The 19,877-nt window shown below is 43.3% G+C and overlaps 1 protein-coding gene across 2 annotated transcripts in view; it reads right to left on the minus strand.

Moving 5' to 3' along the window:
* Positions 1-19,877, minus strand: part of LOC110981781 (uncharacterized) — a 79,028-nt gene that overhangs the window by 20,243 nt on the left and 38,908 nt on the right. For both annotated transcript variants that reach the window (XM_087139421.1, XM_087139420.1), the window contains 28 exons: positions 19,639-19,749; positions 19,266-19,379; positions 18,579-18,866; positions 18,028-18,141; positions 17,233-17,346; positions 16,448-16,732; positions 14,822-14,938; positions 14,350-14,463; positions 13,594-13,881; positions 12,455-12,574; positions 12,208-12,321; positions 11,353-11,640; positions 10,876-10,992; positions 10,575-10,688; positions 9,914-10,027; positions 9,251-9,364; positions 8,611-8,724; positions 7,966-8,079; positions 7,726-7,839; positions 7,203-7,319; positions 6,337-6,450; positions 5,664-5,970; positions 3,467-4,440; positions 2,929-3,051; positions 2,700-2,813; positions 1,946-2,065; positions 1,150-1,281; positions 610-735 (listed from right to left, as the gene is read on the minus strand). In XM_087139421.1, the coding sequence (XP_086995547.1) occupies positions 610-735; positions 1,150-1,281; positions 1,946-2,065; positions 2,700-2,813; positions 2,929-3,051; positions 3,467-4,440; positions 5,664-5,970; positions 6,337-6,450; positions 7,203-7,319; positions 7,726-7,839; positions 7,966-8,079; positions 8,611-8,724; positions 9,251-9,364; positions 9,914-10,027; positions 10,575-10,688; positions 10,876-10,992; positions 11,353-11,640; positions 12,208-12,321; positions 12,455-12,574; positions 13,594-13,881; positions 14,350-14,463; positions 14,822-14,938; positions 16,448-16,732; positions 17,233-17,346; positions 18,028-18,141; positions 18,579-18,866; positions 19,266-19,379; positions 19,639-19,749 (4,995 nt within the window). The remainder of the gene's footprint in view (positions 1-609; positions 736-1,149; positions 1,282-1,945; positions 2,066-2,699; positions 2,814-2,928; positions 3,052-3,466; positions 4,441-5,663; positions 5,971-6,336; positions 6,451-7,202; positions 7,320-7,725; positions 7,840-7,965; positions 8,080-8,610; positions 8,725-9,250; positions 9,365-9,913; positions 10,028-10,574; positions 10,689-10,875; positions 10,993-11,352; positions 11,641-12,207; positions 12,322-12,454; positions 12,575-13,593; positions 13,882-14,349; positions 14,464-14,821; positions 14,939-16,447; positions 16,733-17,232; positions 17,347-18,027; positions 18,142-18,578; positions 18,867-19,265; positions 19,380-19,638; positions 19,750-19,877) is intronic.

Genomic DNA, 19,877 nt, shown 5'->3' on the forward strand with positions numbered 1-19,877 from the left:
TGATCCAACAGATGTACACTGCACTATCCATGTATCCATGTATCTCAGTTCCATTCTACCATGAATACGGCTAGCAAGTGTTAACTTTAAAGTATCCCATGAAATGTTTCAGAAGACACAGGAAGGTCTTGCAGAATGACACACGCCTCGCCTGATAGCACTGCAGACATACTAACGTCTTGACAGTTGGATTGAAACCCACCCATTTACAGCAGTTTACGTCAGTCTCCTCAAATAATTGACCACACACAGCATTCCTAATGGTGTTTTAAAGGCCAAAATGAATCCTAATGCATATGAAACAAGAACAGGTCATGCTGTTGAGAAGGTTCTGGCTACAAATGGACTCCTTGTGCATCCAACAAAGAAATGCTTCTTTCAAATTCATCAAAAGCATTCAGTTCTGAGTGGCCCCTTGTTCTACTAATGTGGAACAATTTTGCTGAAAATCATTGTGTAAAGTTTTACCAGACCAGCTGAAAGTATACAATTGATGGAGCAATGGGCAAAAAACAGTAACAGTTAATAGTAATAATAATAATAAATAATAAATAAAATGCCACAGGAGTGCTGCATTTTAGGGAGAGTCCTAGGGCTACTGGAACTCACTTGGTCTGGTCTGACAGTTCAGCCCTGTGTAGCCATTGAAGCATGAGCAGAAATAGAACACTGAGGCGCCGTTGTTGCCCCGGGTGCATCTACCTCCATTTTGGCATGGATTGGAATTACAGGGATCTGGAGATGGCCAACAACAGAAACAAGTTAAAATGAATCCAGTGTTCATGTGCAACTAAGAGTGGATCCAAAGGGGGGTGGGGCAAAGGGGCCATGGTACCCCCCCAAAAAAAGAGCAAAATATTGTTTTCATTAAAAATGATTTATTTCATTTTGATTCTCTCCTAAAGCATAAAACGTCTCATCTTTTCCTTCAGCAAAACCATAAAAGGTTACATGAATAATTTCTAATTTTTGCCCCTCATAAGTTTTCCTCCTCCCCACAAATTTGGATCTGTATCTGTCGATTTTGTACACAAAATTACTCTACATCTCGTAACAAATGATGCCAGTCAGATGACACAAGTTCAAAAAGAAAATAAGACAAAAGACAGCCGAACAATATTTTACTAACATAATATGATTATTACTCACCATCTATAATCACGGTTTCACAATTCTGGCCGGAGTATTCTGAGGGGCAGGCACAGGAGTAGGAGGTGAAGCCTATGGGCAGGCACACTCCACCATTCAGGCATGGATTGGGGGCACAACGGGTCTGCGGAGCTGCATATGATGTCAAAATAAGCAACGGTCAGTGCCAAATGTTTCCTATCTCCTTTATGAAAATCAAAGTGACAGTCACTTTTGTTCATGAACTCTTTAAACACTTGGCAATCTTTCTGTTCAACTTTGTGAAACTGCTAGATCTTTGAAAAGACCTCATAATCAGCAGAAAGGGCTCTGTATCACTGAGAGGTCCGTTTTCCTTCTTAACTGAATTTCATTCGATTTCAATACCACACATCTTTTGTTAATTTTGGGGGGAATTACACCAAGAGTTCCTGAACGGAGTACAGTACAGGCGCTATACCCTACAGTCTGAAAAAAAATGAAGAAAGTAGACTGTGCACAAAGAAACGTGAAAACCTGAAATAACAGTCCATGAAAAATGTACCCAAAAATTGGTCCAGGTCTGAAAACAAAATCCGTATGTTAGCCTGAGTGGAATTAAAACCTCAGTCACAGAGGTTGAAGACAAGGAAAGCACCAGAGTGCCAATCAGACCACTCAACTACGCAACAAGTTACTGATGTGTATTCATTTGGAAAACTTGTCATGTTAGACTGGTACTAGCTAATTGGGCATGGATGTTCCAGAAGGCCAAGCTGACAGCCATTCTGTTTTGCCACAAAGAGCCAGTTTTTCATGTCAGGGAAGGGTTACTCACATGTTTGGCATATGGACCCCGTGTAGCCTTGCAGACAGCTACAGGTGAAGACATTCTGGGTGACACTGATGACATTACAAGTGCCAGAATTCAGACAGGGGTTGGGCTGGCAAGGTGTAACTGATCAGGAAAAGGACAAATTAACCACAAAAACGTGAAAATAACTGAACAAATCACAAGGAAAATCTGTCTGAGGTAACCTTTTAATCAGTTGTCTTCCTGTTGAATGAAGAAAAATGACTGAAGCTGGAATCAAACCAAGAACCCCAAGAATGCAGTACGAGTGCCCTACCAATAACAAAGTGAAATGTTCCAGTCACACATACCCACCACAGGGACAGGTAGCTCAGTTATGGGCTGGATTCTTTTCCAGTCAATTTTCTTGTTTTTTAACTCAAAATTAAAAACTGAAGAATCACAAGGAATTCAATGGCTTCAATATCTAGACCCAAAATTAGACGGTCTATGCAGAAACTGAATAATTATAAATCCCATGGCTGCAAAACCTCTTTTATTTGCATTTATAAAACTTTTGGCATTTAAATAAACTAATGAGAGACCAAGTAAACAGTCAAGGCGCACACTATTTTGATTGCATTACAAACTATATACGGGATACCCTGCCTGCATGTTATACTTGACTGTTCATGAATGCAGTGCTCAACAATCTCAACAATGTTAATAGGAAAGGGAAGATCATAATATGTCACTTTAAACAAATTTTCATGCAGCACTGCAGGCTGTGTGTACTTACAGATTCGTGTCTGGCACTGGTTCCCTGTGTACTGTGCAAGGCAGGTGCAGCGGTAACCATTGATCTGATCTGTACAGGTTCCGCCATTCAAACAGGGCCGGCTGGCACACTCATCTATTAAAAAAAAAGCATCAGTAAGGAAGAAATATCGGTGGCCTTCAGTTTGCATAAATTTCTACCACAATTTCCTTGCAGTGGCACATTCCCATCTAGATCAAAGCATGCTCACCAATGTTTATCTCGCACAGTGTCCCGGTGTACCCTGGTAGACAGGAACAACTGTAAGTGTTCACTCCATCTATGCATGTCCCGGAGTTGAGGCAAGGGTTGACTGGTGCACAGTCATCCCCATCTGTCAAAGTATGACATGGGAAAGTTCGAAATAGAAAAGACTACAGATGTAAAAATAGAGCTTGCAAATGCCAGGAAAAAACTTACTTGCATGGATCGGCACTACTGACAACACTGCGTGAGGTACAATGGAAATGAAGGAGAAACTATCATTGTTTGTGACCAGTAAACTTCTATATTCCTGAGAATTGTGCCAAGCAGAGCAACATACCTAAAACGAGCAATAGATCTTAAAAGTAAAGCATTCCAAAGACTTGTTTCATGAAATTGAAACCCTCTTTTCAGTCTTTTTCCGAAATGATAATTTTTCTGAATCTCTGTACATCTTTTGCTTACAAATATCAGAACAGGCTCAATGCATATCAACAGTGGCACATTTTCTGAAAGTTACTGGAATGAATGCATGTATTCCTTACCAATCAGTGTTTCACAAAACTGCCCCGTGTGGGTGGATGGACACACACAGATGTAACCTAAATTAACAGCTGCTGATGCAGCACACTGGGCTCCGTTCAGACACTGGTTATTAGTGCATGGGTGGATGGTGCAGTGGGTACCGGTGAAACCTCCCTGGCATATACAGATGTAACGATTAACTTCATCCAGGCACCGTCCCTGATTGGCGCAGGGGTTGCTAATGCATTCGTTGATGTTTGTCTGGCAGATACTGCCCTCGTAACCAGCCAGGCACTGGCAAGTGAAGGAGTTCTGGCCATCTATGCAGATGCCGCCATTCAGACAGGGTCTGTTGATGCAGTCATCACCATCGACAATGATCAGGCACCGATCCCCAGTGAAACCGGCCTGGCATTGGCAGAAGTAGCCGTTGACCTGCTCGATGCAGACACCACCGTTTTGGCAGGGGTTGCTAATGCATTCTGGAATATCCAACTCACAGCGGTCACCGGCGAAGCCCGGCAGACACTGGCAAGTGTAGGTGTTGATACCATCGATGCATGCAGCACCGTTCAGGCACAAATTGGGCGTGCGGCAGTCATCAATGTTGGACTCGCAGGTGCTGCCGGTGTACCCTGCCGGGCAGACGCAGATGGCCGTGTTGACCCCATCCTGGCATCGGCCGCCATTCAGGCATGGGTTGGGTGTGCAGTCGTCAGTGTTGATCTCGCAGTTCTGGCCGCCAAAGCCAGCCAGGCATTGACATGTGTAGCTGGTGGCTCCCGGAATGCAGACCCCACCGTTCTGGCACAGGACGCCCTGGCAGAAGTTGACCTGCTGTTCACAGCGGCTGCCCTGGAAACCCACCAAGCAGTCACAGGTAGGGGCAATTAATCCTTCTCGACAGATGCCCCCATTGAAGCAGTACCCCACGGTGCAACGGTTGATACGTGTTTCACAGTTAGTCCCTTCAAAACCAACAGCACATATGCACCTGATGGCAAACAAAACAAAACATACATTACGACAAATGTGTGGGCCCCAAGCTGGACCAAGAGAGTCTCCTTGTCAAGATCCCTAGAGGATGTTTCAGGAGGAAATTAACCAAGTACCAAGTACAAGAGAGGGCACTTTTTTCTTAGCAATGGAGGTTTCTTTGATCAGAACTGAACTTCACTAGTTCACAAAAGACTAGGAAATGTAGGTATCACAGTATCATTACTACTGACATATTGAACACTCCCAATCAACGCTGTTCTTTTCAACCAATGAGGGATGGTGCTTCGGCTCAAGGCAGATACAGTGTTAAAAATAAGTACTGCGCACTGTCTATCGCCGCATAAAGAATCCAGAAACACAAATAATTGCAATTATGAGAGACCGATTTTGCACTTCCAGCAGAACTGCTTTCCAAACCAACACGAAATCTAAACCTAATTCCAGACCCACTGTCTGAATTCTTCTGGTATCATGACATAACGCCGCCTATACCTTCACAAAAGTTCACAAGATCAACTGCATAAAGATGGAGCCTTCAATAAAAATCCAGTCTTGCAGTCAAGCTCATCACTAGTCCCTGCATGTCCATCACAAGCCATCTGGGTATGAGTCAAATCTCGACTGCATCAAATGGACTCTTGCAAAAGCATTCCTCTGTCACCTTTGGCCCTATTTCTCATGACTGGTCTTGTGACAAGGCTGGGGACTAGAAAGTGATGGACTCCACTGAAATGACAGTACCACTCGGCAGCAGACACTTCTCTTAACTGGCTCTCACTCGATACAAAAGGGAACGTAAACAATGGAGCACCCAAGAAAGGGGGGCTTGGGGGACTTGAGCCATCCCCCTGAGGTTTGCTATTTTCAAAAAATGTGCTTAATTACCTGAAACATGAATATGTAATATATATCTTCATCTTAAAGTACTAGCTTAGAAATAGCCGTAAATCCTAGTCCCAGGGGGAGCATTGTGAAATATTTAGGGGAATAAATTGGCCCACCCATGACAGATTCTGGATTTGGCACTAATGCAAACCAGTGTGAATTGGTGTCATTTCAATGCAAATATTCAATAACTATACATGCAAGAATTTTAGACACTCTAACTTGTCATCAAATCTAACCACAAAACTTGCATCCATGCTTTGCTTACATACCGAGTACTACAAATGACCGCAGATGGTTTCAAACCTAAAGTGAAGTCAAAGCAACATTTACCGATAAGATCCAACGGAGTTGACACAGTTTCCCCCATTCTGGCATAGGAACGGCGTAGTGGTACACTCGTCGATGTCAACCTCGCAGTTCAACCCAGTGTAGCCTGTGACACAAACGCAGGTGTAGCGGTTGAACTGCTCCAGGCAGGTCCCACCGTTGAGGCAGGGGTTACTGGCGCACTCCTCAGTGTCCACGGGCTGGTCGCAGTTCTGCCCGGTCCAGTCAGTGCGGCACAAGCAGAAGTACGCACCCTGGTTAGACAGGCAGAAGCCGTTGACACAGGGGTTGCTGTTACAAGGGCTTGTGTCTGGATGTGAATGGAGCAAAAAACAAATGCCAAAGAAAGAATGAAAACACAAAATTTGTCTCAAAATTGGCTCGCCAGTAGACAAGTGCATATACATCAGACAGTTCGTCTAGAAGATACAAAATTTCAAAATCATAACGTTACTCCATTCCGGAAAACCCCTTGTAATCACTTTGTTTCTTTGATGTGATCTTTTGCAATTTTTTTGCATTTCTATTACAATCTTCACACATGGTTCTTCTTTGTCACTGTATGCCTGTATATCTGACTTCTGACTAAAAATGTCTTTTGCAGAGTTTGTCAAAATGGTACACAATTCCACAAATAAAGGTGTTTTTGTCAAGGACTCTGGAGGGAAACCCTTACTTATTTCACACACAGTCCCAGCAAAGTTGTTGAGGCAGATACACTCATAGCCATTGACCCGATCCATGCAGACACCATTATTCTGACAGGGGAAGGATGCACACTCGTTGATATCTATTAAAAAGAATATTCCAAGCAAGATTCAATTTCATTATTGCCATTGCTCTCAGCAAGCAACCACCATCACAAACCAATCATTGTCACATACTATGATCCTCGCTCTATAAACTGAGCCATCCACCTTAACTGTTTAAACAAGGCCATGGGTGTTATTAACAAGGGAGCAAAGCTCCTCATTGAGGGAGGATGCTTAACAGAAGTAGCAGACTGATATCATCAGCAGTACATGTGGATGAATGGAAGAGTTTTGAGATGCTTCGTTGCAGCAATTATCAAGGTCTTGTCAGTGTTTTATAAGCCCTTCACAAGTCCAGTCACAAGTCCCTTCTTATTAGGCCAGTCATAAGTAACAGGGTGAACAATGACAACAGAATACTTTTGTCACAGGTTATTTGCATAGCTTGTGAATTGACAGACTTACAGGGACTTGCAGGGACTTGTGATGGACTTGAATACAACACTGCTATCTCTCATTCTCAGCAGGTGTATGTTACCCCAAATGTGATGTGAACAACAGAAAGCCTGCTATGTTTACTGTCACCAAGGGTCTCATAGTTCTCCCATTCTTAAGCACTCAAACTGGTGCTTTCATTTCCTGTATTTTTTCCCACTTTACTGCAGGGGGAGGTTCCCACATGCCCTCCACTCCTCTTTGATGAAAACAATTATAAGCAGATGACTGTTGTGATATGCCAACCAGAGTCAGCCCTGTACCCAAATGGGCAGTCGTCGTGCAAAAGACTCACTGATATCACATATGTCTCCCTGGTAGCCTGGCAGGCAGTCACATCTGTACCGTCCACCCACAAGGTCCACGCAGTTGCCCCCATTCAGGCATGGCCGGTTCACACAAGGGCTGATGGCTGTGAACAATCAACAGGACAAGTACGCCTGGTCAGCACCATCAAGTTTTACTCCTTTTTCACCTGTGAATACTGCTCATGGCCACCAATAATTATTCTTATACCAATGGAAAGAAAATGCAAAAAGATTTTCAACACAACTCGCTTTTGCAAGATGCTAATTCTATGGATTCACAAGATGATTTGGTCTGATTTAAGATGTAACTTGGTGTAACTGGTGGTGGTGTAATTCTTCCAAATTTTAACGTCACTCTGAGAGTTGCCGGTGCAACCAGGGAAAGGTAACATGAGCTTGCATTCCTAAACTTTTACAGTGCCATGTCATTTTGAAAGTTGATGGCCACTTTGTTCCCATCGCCGTAACTACAAAACTTGTGAAAGACACTACATGGTGCAACAAACATACCTTCGCTGCAGACAGGTCCCTGCCACGTGGGCTGGCAAATGCAGACGTAGCCACCAATCTGGGAGATACACGCCCCCTGGTTCTGACAGGGGTTGGAGATGCAGGCATTGGGAGCTGGTATCATGAAATACAATGTACACAGTGAGTTCAACAAACCAGGCATGAATTCAATTCAATTTCGTGGTTCATCGTTATAATTAACCATGTAAGGGATATGACTGACAAGGGGCATAAAGTTACCATTTTCACATCTTACACCACTGTAGCCAGGCTGACATGCGCACTGGAATGAATTGGGGAGGTCTGTGCATTGTCCCCCATTCAAACATGGAGAAGCGGCACAGTCATCAAAATCTGATGAAACAAACAACCAAATTAATAAATGAAATGCTGTACAGTAGCATATTATTTCATGAAAAAAGAAGACCAAGCTACTAGAACATTTCAGCTGTTGCAAGTATTTGGACAAAAATGTAGGTTCTGTAACATTATCGACGATTGTTAATCTGTTATATATAAATGACATGCATTTTATTAACTTTTCCCAGTGTCATTGAGATTTCTTCTTGTTGTTTTTTTAATTGCAAGCAATGTTTTCAAGATACCCTAAGTGTGATACCAGATCGAACACATTTCAACCGAACACAGATTTTCTTTTCGTCTTTTTGCTGTAATTCACTAAACAACGTCAACGTCCGTCCACACTTGCTAACAAGAAGACCGAGCAAAAAGTCTTTCGCAAAGACAAAGAAATCAAGCACAGAATACATTCAAGGACAATACATCTCATTTTGTTCTTATGTTCAAATTGCTTCTGCTTCAATGTCACTAAATAATTAAAGCTTTCAAGTTTCAAATGCGAAAAAAACAATCGGCAAAAGATACCTGATTCGCAGCGCGACCCAAAAAAGCCGGCAGGGCAGTCACAGACATAGCTGTTGACCTGATCAGTGCAGATGCCACCGTTCAAACAAGGGTTGCTGACACATTCGTTGATATCTGTAAACAAACAACGGCGTTTCGGCATTTATGCTGCTCTCAATGTAGGCAGAACGCATAATCAGGTTGCCATCATGTTGTATTTGGTAATTTGACCAAAAGACCATGAGTAAAATGTCATATTTAATGTTGTGTACACTTTTTTATCCTTTTTTTGACCGGGGGAGTTGCAACTTTCTCAATGCATACAGGATTGAAGTTTTGAAATGTGTGAAGTATTGGTCGCATAACTATGGGGGGCATGTGAAATCCCCCAACAAATTATCCACCCTAGGGGCCTAGAAATTTCACCCTAATTATGCCACTATGTGGCTGGCACATGAGTTTGTGCTTACGTAGAAATAGTTATCTCCCTGAGTTTTAGCCATTTGGGTACAGAAGAACATTAACAAAGATGGGGACATGCAGCTTGGATGGTCGAACACCAGCACAGTACTGAATCTCTCACAGGTGTGAATCCCTCTCCAGTAACTTTGTTTGTTTGACTGGACACTGAAAAATCATTTCAAAAACACAGGTAACTTACTTTCTTGGCAATTGAGACCACGGAAGCCCGCTGCACAGTTGCAGATGTACGCGTTGATGTCATCTTGACAGAAGCCACCATTCTGGCAGGGGTTGGTCGCACATTCATTGATGTCTGAGACAAAACAATGGACAGGGTAGTGAAAGGGTTTGGTATTGGAAAACTTCAATAAAATGTTGCATAACATTTAAGGGAAGTGGTACTATAGACAGAGGGTTACCACCAAGAGTCAAGTGGCAAAAACAAGTTCAGTTCTGAGATTCTACAAGACTGACCAGAAACAATGTATTCTGATGATATAAAGTGCTGTAATCTTAAGAAGTAAGGTTTAGGTGAAATGACGCCAATATGAAAAGGATATTTAACAGAAAAAGTTGTCCAAGTGAATAAATTTGGTGAATATATCAACAAGGATGACCAAAAACTGATGTAGAGACAAGATACTTTCAAATACTTTAAAAAGGTCATATTTGTCAGTTGTTATTTAACTTGGGTGCAACCAGTAAATTCTTTCATGTATAGTTTGGTAATTCGTAAAAGCAATAAAACAAACAAACAAACAACCCAACAAACAAACAAACCATAACAAAATCCACCAATCAAGCATATTTTAAAAACCTGCTCAATGAAACAAATAAAGATATTCTGCATAACTGATCATACTTGTCTGGCAGAGGGCACCAGTGTAGCCGGCAGCGCACACGCAGTCAAATCCATTGACTCTGTCCACGCACTGTCCAAAGTTCAGACAGGGGTTAGGAGAACACTCATCAATCTCTGAAAAGGGCAAAACACATATGTAAGGGCAATGGAGGCTTTAGTACAAAGCAGTCTACTTCCCTAGTCTGCCCTTGTGAGCAAAATGTATTCCTTGTAACTGGAAGCCTTACCACACAAAATAAGTTGATTAATAAATGTCAGCAGAAGGTGTGCTGCAGATATCATATCTGCGTATGGAAATGTTAGCTTACTTCGAGGCCGTGTCCGAAACAGGCTTCCGGAGCTACAGCTAGGTCTATTGTCTACGCGTCTCCATGCATTTCCAATGGAGTGACGACCTAGACCTAGCTCTAGACAAGAGATTCGGATGCAGCCCGAGTCTCAAAAATGTCAATAGATGACTATCACATGAGGTTAAATGAACCTTGAAGCATCTTCAAACTTTCCCCAAGGCACTGCCCTTGACAACATGCTTGTCAGAAATTCGGCGCTTAAATTTGGGCCAGGTATTGACTAAAGATGATTTTCATGTACACATTTTGGGTTGACCCTTGACGCAAAAACAGCTTGTGATTTTAGCAAGGACACTGGCTACAGAACTTACGTATCTGGCAGGTTTGGCCTGTGTAGCCAGCAGCACAGTTACAGGTGAACGTTCCCTGCCCATCCACACACACTCCACCATTAAGACAAGGTTGATTTGCACAGTTATTTGCATCTATGGAAAAAGACAGATGATTTAAAATGTCAAATTCCACTAATAACCATACCAGATACAAAGAATAATTCTTATTAAGAATTGTATAAGCACAAGATTGAAACTCTAGGATATGTAACAGCTTCTCTACAAATCAAGTGACCAGATCTGCACTGAAGGTATTTTTATGCCACTGCTCAAAACTCACCTCCAGCACAGAGTTCGCCAGTGAAACCTGGCGGACACTCACAGCGATAGAACAGTGCCTGCGTGTTGTCTGGAACACAGGTGCCCCCATTTTGGCAAGTGATGAAAGCACAGATATCTGAAATGGTATCAAAAGGATCATATCATTATGATGATGCTAACTTCGATTCGTCCAGACCAAACATGTTGGGTACCCATTCACCGGATTATGGGGACAATTTCTTTTGTTGGGCAAATTAGGACCGCATTTGTGGGGGCATTTCTCTATTCCCATGTTTTTGGGCCCCACAAAATGATGAAATGTGTGTTTATCCCGACAGCTATGGAACAAGAAAACATGCGCACTTAACGTGTGAAAAATGCAAGGTAAATTCACTGACAATATTTCATTGAAATTGCCATGTAATTTACAGTGCAATGATATGTTCTCAGTTGATCCAAGACCCACAGACTGAATGCAGTACACAGAGAAGCTTACCCGAAGTGGTGACATCGCGCTGACCGAGGTTCAGATTGGCCGGTTCCCCATCCATCAGCACCGACAGGTAGGCCGTGTACTTGGTGGAAGGGGTGAGGCTGACAAAGTCCTGCACGATGAAGCCATTTTGGGCCTGGTCGGGGGACAGGGTCAAGGTCAACTCCTGGCCAGTGACGTCCTCGCGCAGCGTCAGGAAGTAGAGCTGGGCGGTAGGTTCGTTGAGTGGGGGGAAAGTCAGCTGGGCCGTGGTGGGTGCAACGCCAGTCACCGTCAGGATGTTTGTTACCGCTTTTTGGGGGGAGCGGGGGGAGGAAGAGTGACAAGGTTGGCATAGAGTGAGATTTGGAGCTCAACTTGAAAGAACACCATTTTTGATTTGACATTAAAAGCTGTCATGCATTCGTTTTACAAAAGAAAATTTGCCGTTATGGCAATGGAGGAGTACTCCAGACAATTAAATCACGCCAAATAGGAGACTTAAAGAATGAGGGGAACAACTTTAATGCTACGATAACGCACGCGGCAATCGATATGGCAGCGCCAATGCGAACAAGATGACATGTTGCTAGAGGGCACTAAAACACAAATGCACTGATTGTGTCTTTTTGTGATGCACTTCGGTGAATTTGCACACAGTAAGTCAGTATCAAAGAAGTGTGCATTACACTTTGAAAGTTTTATCTGGTGGATGTGCACCATCTGGGGTGGGACAGTTGAATCTGATAAGCTAATGTTTAGCCTGCACTAGCTACTACTAGCCTGAACAGTTCTTGTTTGGAGTCTATATGAACCACCAGACTCACCTTATTCAACACCTGCAAGAGTCAAAACCTGGAAGGAAAGTTGATGTCTTACCCACTTGGCACATGAGACCCTGGTACTGTGCCGTGCACTCGCAGGTGAAGCCTAGGAACTGTTCAATGCAGCGACCCCCGTTCCTGCAGGGACCACTGGCACATTCTGGGAAATCTGCAAACCGGACCAACGGACAGGAAATCGTATCAAGAGAGGGGATGGCCGTTGCATATATACTTTATGGACAGCACCAAACTCAATGGCTCATAAGAAAATTTTGTTTTTCCTTATTTAAGACTCAACATACCTTGATCGCAGTTAAGGCCTGTCCAGCCATCAGGGCAGAGACATCTGTAGCCTTCCTGAGTGCTGGAATCAGTTATGCAGATTCCTTGGTTCTGACATGGCGGCTGATCTGTGCACACACCTGGTAACAACATCATCGTCACAATTAGTCTATTTCTGATCAACCATGCTCTTCAATAGGTCTGACATTATTCGAGACAAACAGTGAAATAAAAACATTGGAGTATTGGACATGGATCACGGGAGTTATCTATTTTGGCAAGCTAGTTTTAAAAAAAGCCAGGAGAGATTGTGACAACATTAACAAAAATGTTGATGAAACACTGAACCATGTTGGACGATTTGATCTAGACATTCAGCAGAAATGCAGCAAGAGTAATCCACTGAATTCATAAAATTAGCAGCACTTCAAAAGCTGAATATAACCTCTTCAGAACAATTGTTCACAACTGTTGAACAACGTAACCCTTCTTCAAAACTTACTAATTTGCATGGAAAAGTTTTCACCACATAAACCCTTCAATTTGAATGAAGCCTTTTAAACATTTGAAACAATTATTGTAGTCTGGAAAAACGGTATCAAGTTCTGAACAGAGGCCTTCAGCGAGAGCAGCAGGAAACGAAGTCAAGCATGAGGAAAAAATCACTTCTGGAATTGTAGAAAAAGTCATTTTGATGGGGGGGGTCAGTAGATGTGAAAAGGGCACCTAGCAATTGTGCTGGGTTTTGAAATGGTCACCAGCATCCATAAAAAGCAGGAAGTGGATTGGGTCAGTGGTGGCATGGCATAATGATTTCCGGGGGAGGGGCATTTGTGAAACCATCAGGCCATTACCCCCAGTGAAAAGAGTGGGGGGTGGGGAGCAGGGCCCCATGGCCCTCCGACTCAGCTTCCACTGCCAGTGAGTGACACCACTTGACACATTTTTCCAATGTCAGCACTATCCAATGCAATAGCCAGCACTATTCACGGTGGCATGCATGATACATTTGATCAATGCTGGCAAAGCACTGGGTTACACAGGGTTAAAAAACAGAAGCCGCTTATGAGAAAAGGTACTTGTGAAAACAGGTAACTTGTTACAACAGGTGGGGTGTAACCAACTCCCCCATGCTGTGCCACCAACTGTCACCACTTACTCCTAGTGGTAGGTACTTGGGTGCCCACAACGTAGGGGGTGCCATCAGCCCTGATGATCAGCCGGATCTGATACTGGGTGGAGGGCTGCAAGCCCGTGATGAGCTGGTTGTAGACATAGCTGGGGTCAGCGTTGGGCACTGGCGGGATCTCAATGGAGCCCATCACGCCATTGGGGTCTGTCACCTCCACCACATAGATGAAGTTGGTTCCGGCCATGTCAATGCTGGGCCAACGGACCTGCACCGTGTTGTTTGTGATCTCGCCCAACATAAACAGGTTAGAGGAGGCTGCATTAAGTAGAAAATGTCAAATCTTATAAACCTCCCCAAATTAGTGAAGTTAAATCACACTTGACACAACTATTACTTCATAAAATGGTTTCAAGCTTTTATGTTCAGAATGAACTCTATTGAAAACAAATGGTTCCATATTGTGACTCTGCGAAAGCTAGGGAAAGTTGCCTTGTAGCTTTAGGATGAGGGGCATGTGAATATTAGTCATATTTGACTGTCTCGCATCCACTCTGTCATCTAAATAGCAAAAACAAATTGAGCTAGTTCCTGGTCCCTTAGTCAAGATTTGATACTTCAAGAGTTGCAGGCTGAAACTGGTTGAAAATTGAGCATCCTGACCTCGATCAGGTTAACTACTTCTTATAAGTCAACCATCTTCAGAGACCACAAAGTGTTGATTTTTTGATGAGGAGAGACCTCTGTAAAAAATCCTTGCTAAAGAGAAGTCAAAGTTATGCTTACGGATATTACATATAACCCCCATCCAGCCAACAGTGCAGACACATGAGAATGCATTTATTGCATTTACGCACTGGGCATTGTTCAGGCATGGGTTGCTGGCACACTCGTCAATATCTGTAAGAAAAAAAACGTTATTTTTTCACAGATTTGAAAGGTATATCAGAATCTATAAGACGATGTCACAATGTTGTAATTAGATAAAGCTCAAAATTGATAACTTTCTGAATATTATTGCCAACATGAGGACCATTTGGTGTCAAATGAAAAAAAATGAAAGAAATTAAATCCTTATAAGAAATATTATAGCTGAAACTTAGGTGAGGAAAGCATACAGTTTGGCAAGAGTCACAAAATACCCTATCGGTTGGAGAGGCACACAATGCACATGCACCACTTGTCAACAAAAGTGGTATCAACACAGAGAGTGGCTCAAATTCTGGTACTCAACTTTGTCTTGAATCAGTAAACTTACCAAGTTGACAGTTGTCCCCTTCATAGCCAGCTACACAGAAGCAGCGATAGCCCAGCGGGGTACCAGCAGCATCGATGCAGGTCCCTCCATTCTCGCACGGCCCAGTCGTACATATTGCTGGTGGTAAATTGTTCATCAAAGGGAAAATGCTGACTGACCCTCATGTCACTGGACGCTACATACAACCAAACCATATTGTGACGGAAAGTGTATAGGACTAGAGCTAGTCTAATTTTATTAATGAGTTGCAGTGCACGTACCTGATTGGCTAGTGACTTGGTAACGTGTGCTGGCTAGGCATAGCGTAGCGCGCTGTGTGCACATGGTCGTGCTACGGCAGAGAGCGCTGCGATCGCATTATAGTTGGTTGCGTGTTGGACTTCGCAGAGTGAAGTTGGTGAGTTGGCACGGAGCTAAGGCATTGTCAGCGCTGTGCGAAGTGTTGCGTGGTGCTGATGCGTTGCAAGTACGTGATTGTATAGACTGTACGTGGCTGACTAGTGTGTGTAGCTGACGCGTTGCAAGTACAAAGCTGTGAGAGCTGTACGTTGCTGACGCTGGCTCGCATGCACGTTAGGTGAAGCTCGTACGAAGTTGTACAAGTTGTACGTTGCTGACGCGGTGTGCATTGTTGATGCAGTGCATGTAGTGTGCATGGTTTACACAGCGGTGTGCATTGTTTACACAGAGGTGCGTTGCTTATGCAGTGGTGCATTGCTGACGCAGTGTGACTTTGTTGATGCGCTGTGTGTGGTTGGTGCACAGTGAATGGCTGATGCGCATGGTGCATAGTTGATGCATTGGCGTATTGCTGCTGCGGCCCTACGCTAAATTAGTGCTCAATCCAATTAAGTAAATACACAGGCAACCAAACCAATCTCCCAATCACTTCACTGTACATTTCATTTGTTGATTTGTGTTGATTATTGTTGAATAAATTGAACGTCCTGTACCGACAGTTCTTCCGTCAAGGATTACTTTCTTTACAGGTTGATTGTGTAATTCAACAGAGACTAATTAACACTCGGTCACAATCGGCGGTATATTTCCTCCAAAACGGTCCCGCACCCTTTGCCTTGAGGTCGCTCTGTGTGGTCTCTCGTCTGGGGAAAAGCCTTAGGTTGGGAAGATCGACTCTGCCACTAATAGTGCTTGGTTTGATCCCATCAACTCAGGGTAGGCCCGGGGATGCCCGCCACAATATTATATACAGGTTGTCCTCCCAATGTAGGTAGGCACAATTTAACCACATATACCACAGATACCCAATAAATAGTTTATAAAGAAGAACATTTCAAGGCAGATATTGTTTTTTATCACTACACCTTCATCCTCTAGCTGTTCATGGCAGTAAAAGGGTTATTTAGGTCTGATTGACAAAATATGGCATAAGCCTTCTTGCTGTCAAATGTGCTAACTGTACTGACTTGACCACTAACTGGAGCAAGTATCTTCCCTAGGGACACAAGGACTTTCCCAGCTGGAAGGCTACCATAAGCTAATCATTCTCCTTGTGCCAATTTGTTTTTAATAAGTACATCTTTTTCTAATGGAATTATGCCCTCTACACATTCAATCTGCCCAGAGCACTCTAGGATTTAAGATTTTTTCTCCAACTCCACTTACTTCCAGAGCTGGTGCTCAAGGTCGCCAATGGCCACCGTGACCCATCATCTAGCAGCGCAAAGAGCTTGGACACGTAGTTCGTCCCTGGTTGGGGTGCATGGAACGTGAAGTCTATCAAGCCATTGACCACGTCCGTGGCGGGCACCGTGGCTGTGGTCAGGACTCCGCCCCCAATGTTCTCCAAGGTGACCACATAGTTGGGCACCTCGGTCCCGACAGGCTGGTTCCAGATGACCTGCACAGACTCGGTGGTCGAAGCGCCAGCGTTGAAGTTGACTGAGGTGGCTGTGATATCCCATTGGAAATAAAGGAGTCAGACAACTATTTAGGAATGAATGCCTACTTAGAATCCACTGTGGGCGGTTAGCAGATAACTACTGTTTAAAGCCATCATTCATCTGTTAATGATAAATTGCTAAAATATATTTCTGCATACTTGTTAACGCCTGTAATCATAAAGTTATCCTGCTGCAGCTCTTACTCATTACAAAGATTCATTGCAAAGTAAATGCCTTATGCGCATAAAAATTCTCTGTTTAGCAGCACTGAGCAACCTACTCCCTTGTCTGGAAGTGCTGAAAAATTATCCAATGAGCATGATTGAAATTTAGCAGATATCCATGGGTCTTAGTGCATGGGCGCAGGGTACAAGCTAATGGTTGCCGAGTCAAACAGTGCCCTCAATAGCTGGGGCACAGACTGATGGAGGTACTGATTTTATGTAAAATGAATTTATGAAATCAACTAATAACAGATATTTCAAAGTGATTTAGGTAACTACTTACGGACAGTGCAGGTTGGGCCGGTCCAGGGTCCCACGCAGTTGCAACGAAACTGACCAACTAGATCCTGGCAATTTCCGTTGTTCCTGCATGGTGAGCTGTTACATTCGTTGATATCTGTTTTTGACCAAACAAAAGGAACAACCACTTTGCCAAAGGACTGACCACTATGTGTAAACTCAATCAGGCCATCTGTCCACACAGGCAGGACCGACTGGTTAAGCAGACACATATGCTTGACCCATCACTGGTTGACATTTAAACATGCTACTCCCTAATTTGTTTTGTACACAAACAACACAAAGAAGTCTTTGGAACTTTGCCGCTGTGCACGGCTTGTGGTGGCAACAAGTTTTGCTCTACGGGCGCACACCAGAGTGATAAAAAAAAATGAGGGTGTGGCAATAAAGACTGAACAAATACTTGTGGCGTTGATTGTGGCATTCAATTATAAATTACGCCCTCGTGCGTGTCGGCCAGCATACACTGAGAACGTATCAAAGGGAAAACTTAAGATTTTGGGGTGACTGATCTCAGATAAATGGGATTACATGAGATCGATATGTAAAATTTCCACTAACTTTGTTTTAAAAAAAAGGATTGTAAAACATGACTGGCATCAACACGCACTCCTGAAGGTCCAACGAAAAAAAGTGCAAGGTGATAATATAAGAGAAACTGTCAGATGGGGGTGGAGTAGATCCCCACCCTTCGTTCTCTTTGGGTTAAACAGCCTCCGGTGACAAGCTCATTATCTGCAAAACATATCTTGTTATTGAGATTTGATTTGCCACTTACTAGTTTCACACTGGGTGCCTTCGAAGCCAACCGCACAGTCACAGACGTACCCCTGGGGGGTGGCGACCTCACGACATGTACCTCCATTCAGGCAGATGTTGGTGTTGCAGATGGCTGATGACAATAAACAAAAACAAGCAAGGAAGGCATTTTGGTGTTTTAATGGCAAGATCGGAAAAATTGATGGATAAGTTGAAGTTGTGTCTTGAAGTTGCAATTACATTGAGTGTGGGCTTTTTTTAATGGGTGTGTTTTGTGGGTCATTGAAAACACTGAATATACGTATTATATATCTTAATATATCTTCTGCAGTGCAGAAGAAAAGGTTTCATTCCAAGACAAATGGAAGTTCCATTTTATAGTGAATGGAAGTTCTGATGCAGAGTCAAACTATTGGTGGCAATCAGTGTTGAGCATGGGCTCACTAGCTATCTGTGTGTTTGCTGAGTCTCTAGTCACATTTTATTGAATTATTTGTTCCCTGAACTGCAAAAATGGAAGTTCCATTCCACAGTTATACTTCAGGTAGCAATTATCAAGCATGTGCTTACTTGTAGTCCGTGTATTCAGTGAGTCCAGGTTGAACGTCTGGCCATTGCCATTTACCACAGACAGGTCCACCGTGTAGTCAGTGCCCGGGCTCAGGCCGCCCACCTCAAAGTTGATCATGCCGTTGACAACGTCTGCTGGGGTGTACTCGACAACCTGTACCTGCTGCCCCTGGGGGTTTGTCACCCTGACTTGGTACCTGGACTGAGGGTCATCAGCCATGATGTTGACGAAAGTGCCACGGATCCGGTTGGGCTCCATGGTTGTGACGACAACATCGGCTGCCCGCGCTACAAGGAAACAGGGGTTAAAAAAAGAAGTTAACAGGGAATGGTATTAATTAATGTACCATAGGGGTATTGCTAAGAGAGCCAAGGGTGGTGTCAAAACTCCATGTGATACTATATCCAACAATATGAGTCTCAAGGCTATTTTTCCAGGAATTTGGGCATCCTGAGGCACATACATGCAGGCACAATATGTTAGTAAGAAATGTTGAGGTTGCTTGCTGATTTGCACTGTGCGAGAATTACGATTTTCGTTTAAAGAGCTAGAATTCAGAAGTGGATCCAACAACTTGTGACTCATTAAGTTAGACAGGGTCGTGGGTGTTGGGGAGGGAAAGGAATGCCCACCATGGTAAATAAGAAGCAAAAGGAATTTCAAACTTCTTGAAAGAGTCTACGCACGTATTTCGCACACCACTCCCTGGAAGTACTCTGTGCATTCACATCGGAAGAAGTTCACCATGTCAATGCATACACCCTGGTGTTGACATGGAGTGCTGAAGCATTCGTTCACGTCTGTAGGAAGAGGACAAAAAATTGTAATCAAATCTAGACAGATACCCGACTTAATTACAAAGCTTCTGAGTTAGATCAAGCAATATATCAGACCCCATAGAATTTTCCCATAAGAATAAATATTAAGTGGACAAACCACTCAGCAATTGACAATTGTTGAAAAAAATGTGATGACCCTTTATACAGATTATTCCCTCTCAATGTTTGTTGGGCAATACAAAAAAAGGCTGAGTTGAGCGTAAAAATTAGAAGGGCTCACTTATTTCACAAAGGGTGCCGGTGTAACCAGGGGTACATTCACAGGTGAATTGATTGTTTCCGTCCCTGCAGATACCAAATATGCAGGGGTTGGTAGCACAGTCATTGTCATCTGAAGGATTGACAAAAAAAAGAGAGAGGTTTGAGTGATGAAAATGGCCTATGTACCTCAGACTATGTATCATGACAATCAAGTTCTCTTTTGTCGGCAAGATTAATGGGCTGGTCTCTTGGGACTTA

The sequence above is a fragment of the Acanthaster planci genome, linkage group LG07, assembly GCF_054643075.1.
Source record: "Acanthaster planci isolate LZ-2023a linkage group LG07, COTS_SCS, whole genome shotgun sequence".
Taxonomy (NCBI): Eukaryota; Metazoa; Echinodermata; class Asteroidea; order Valvatida; family Acanthasteridae; genus Acanthaster; species Acanthaster planci.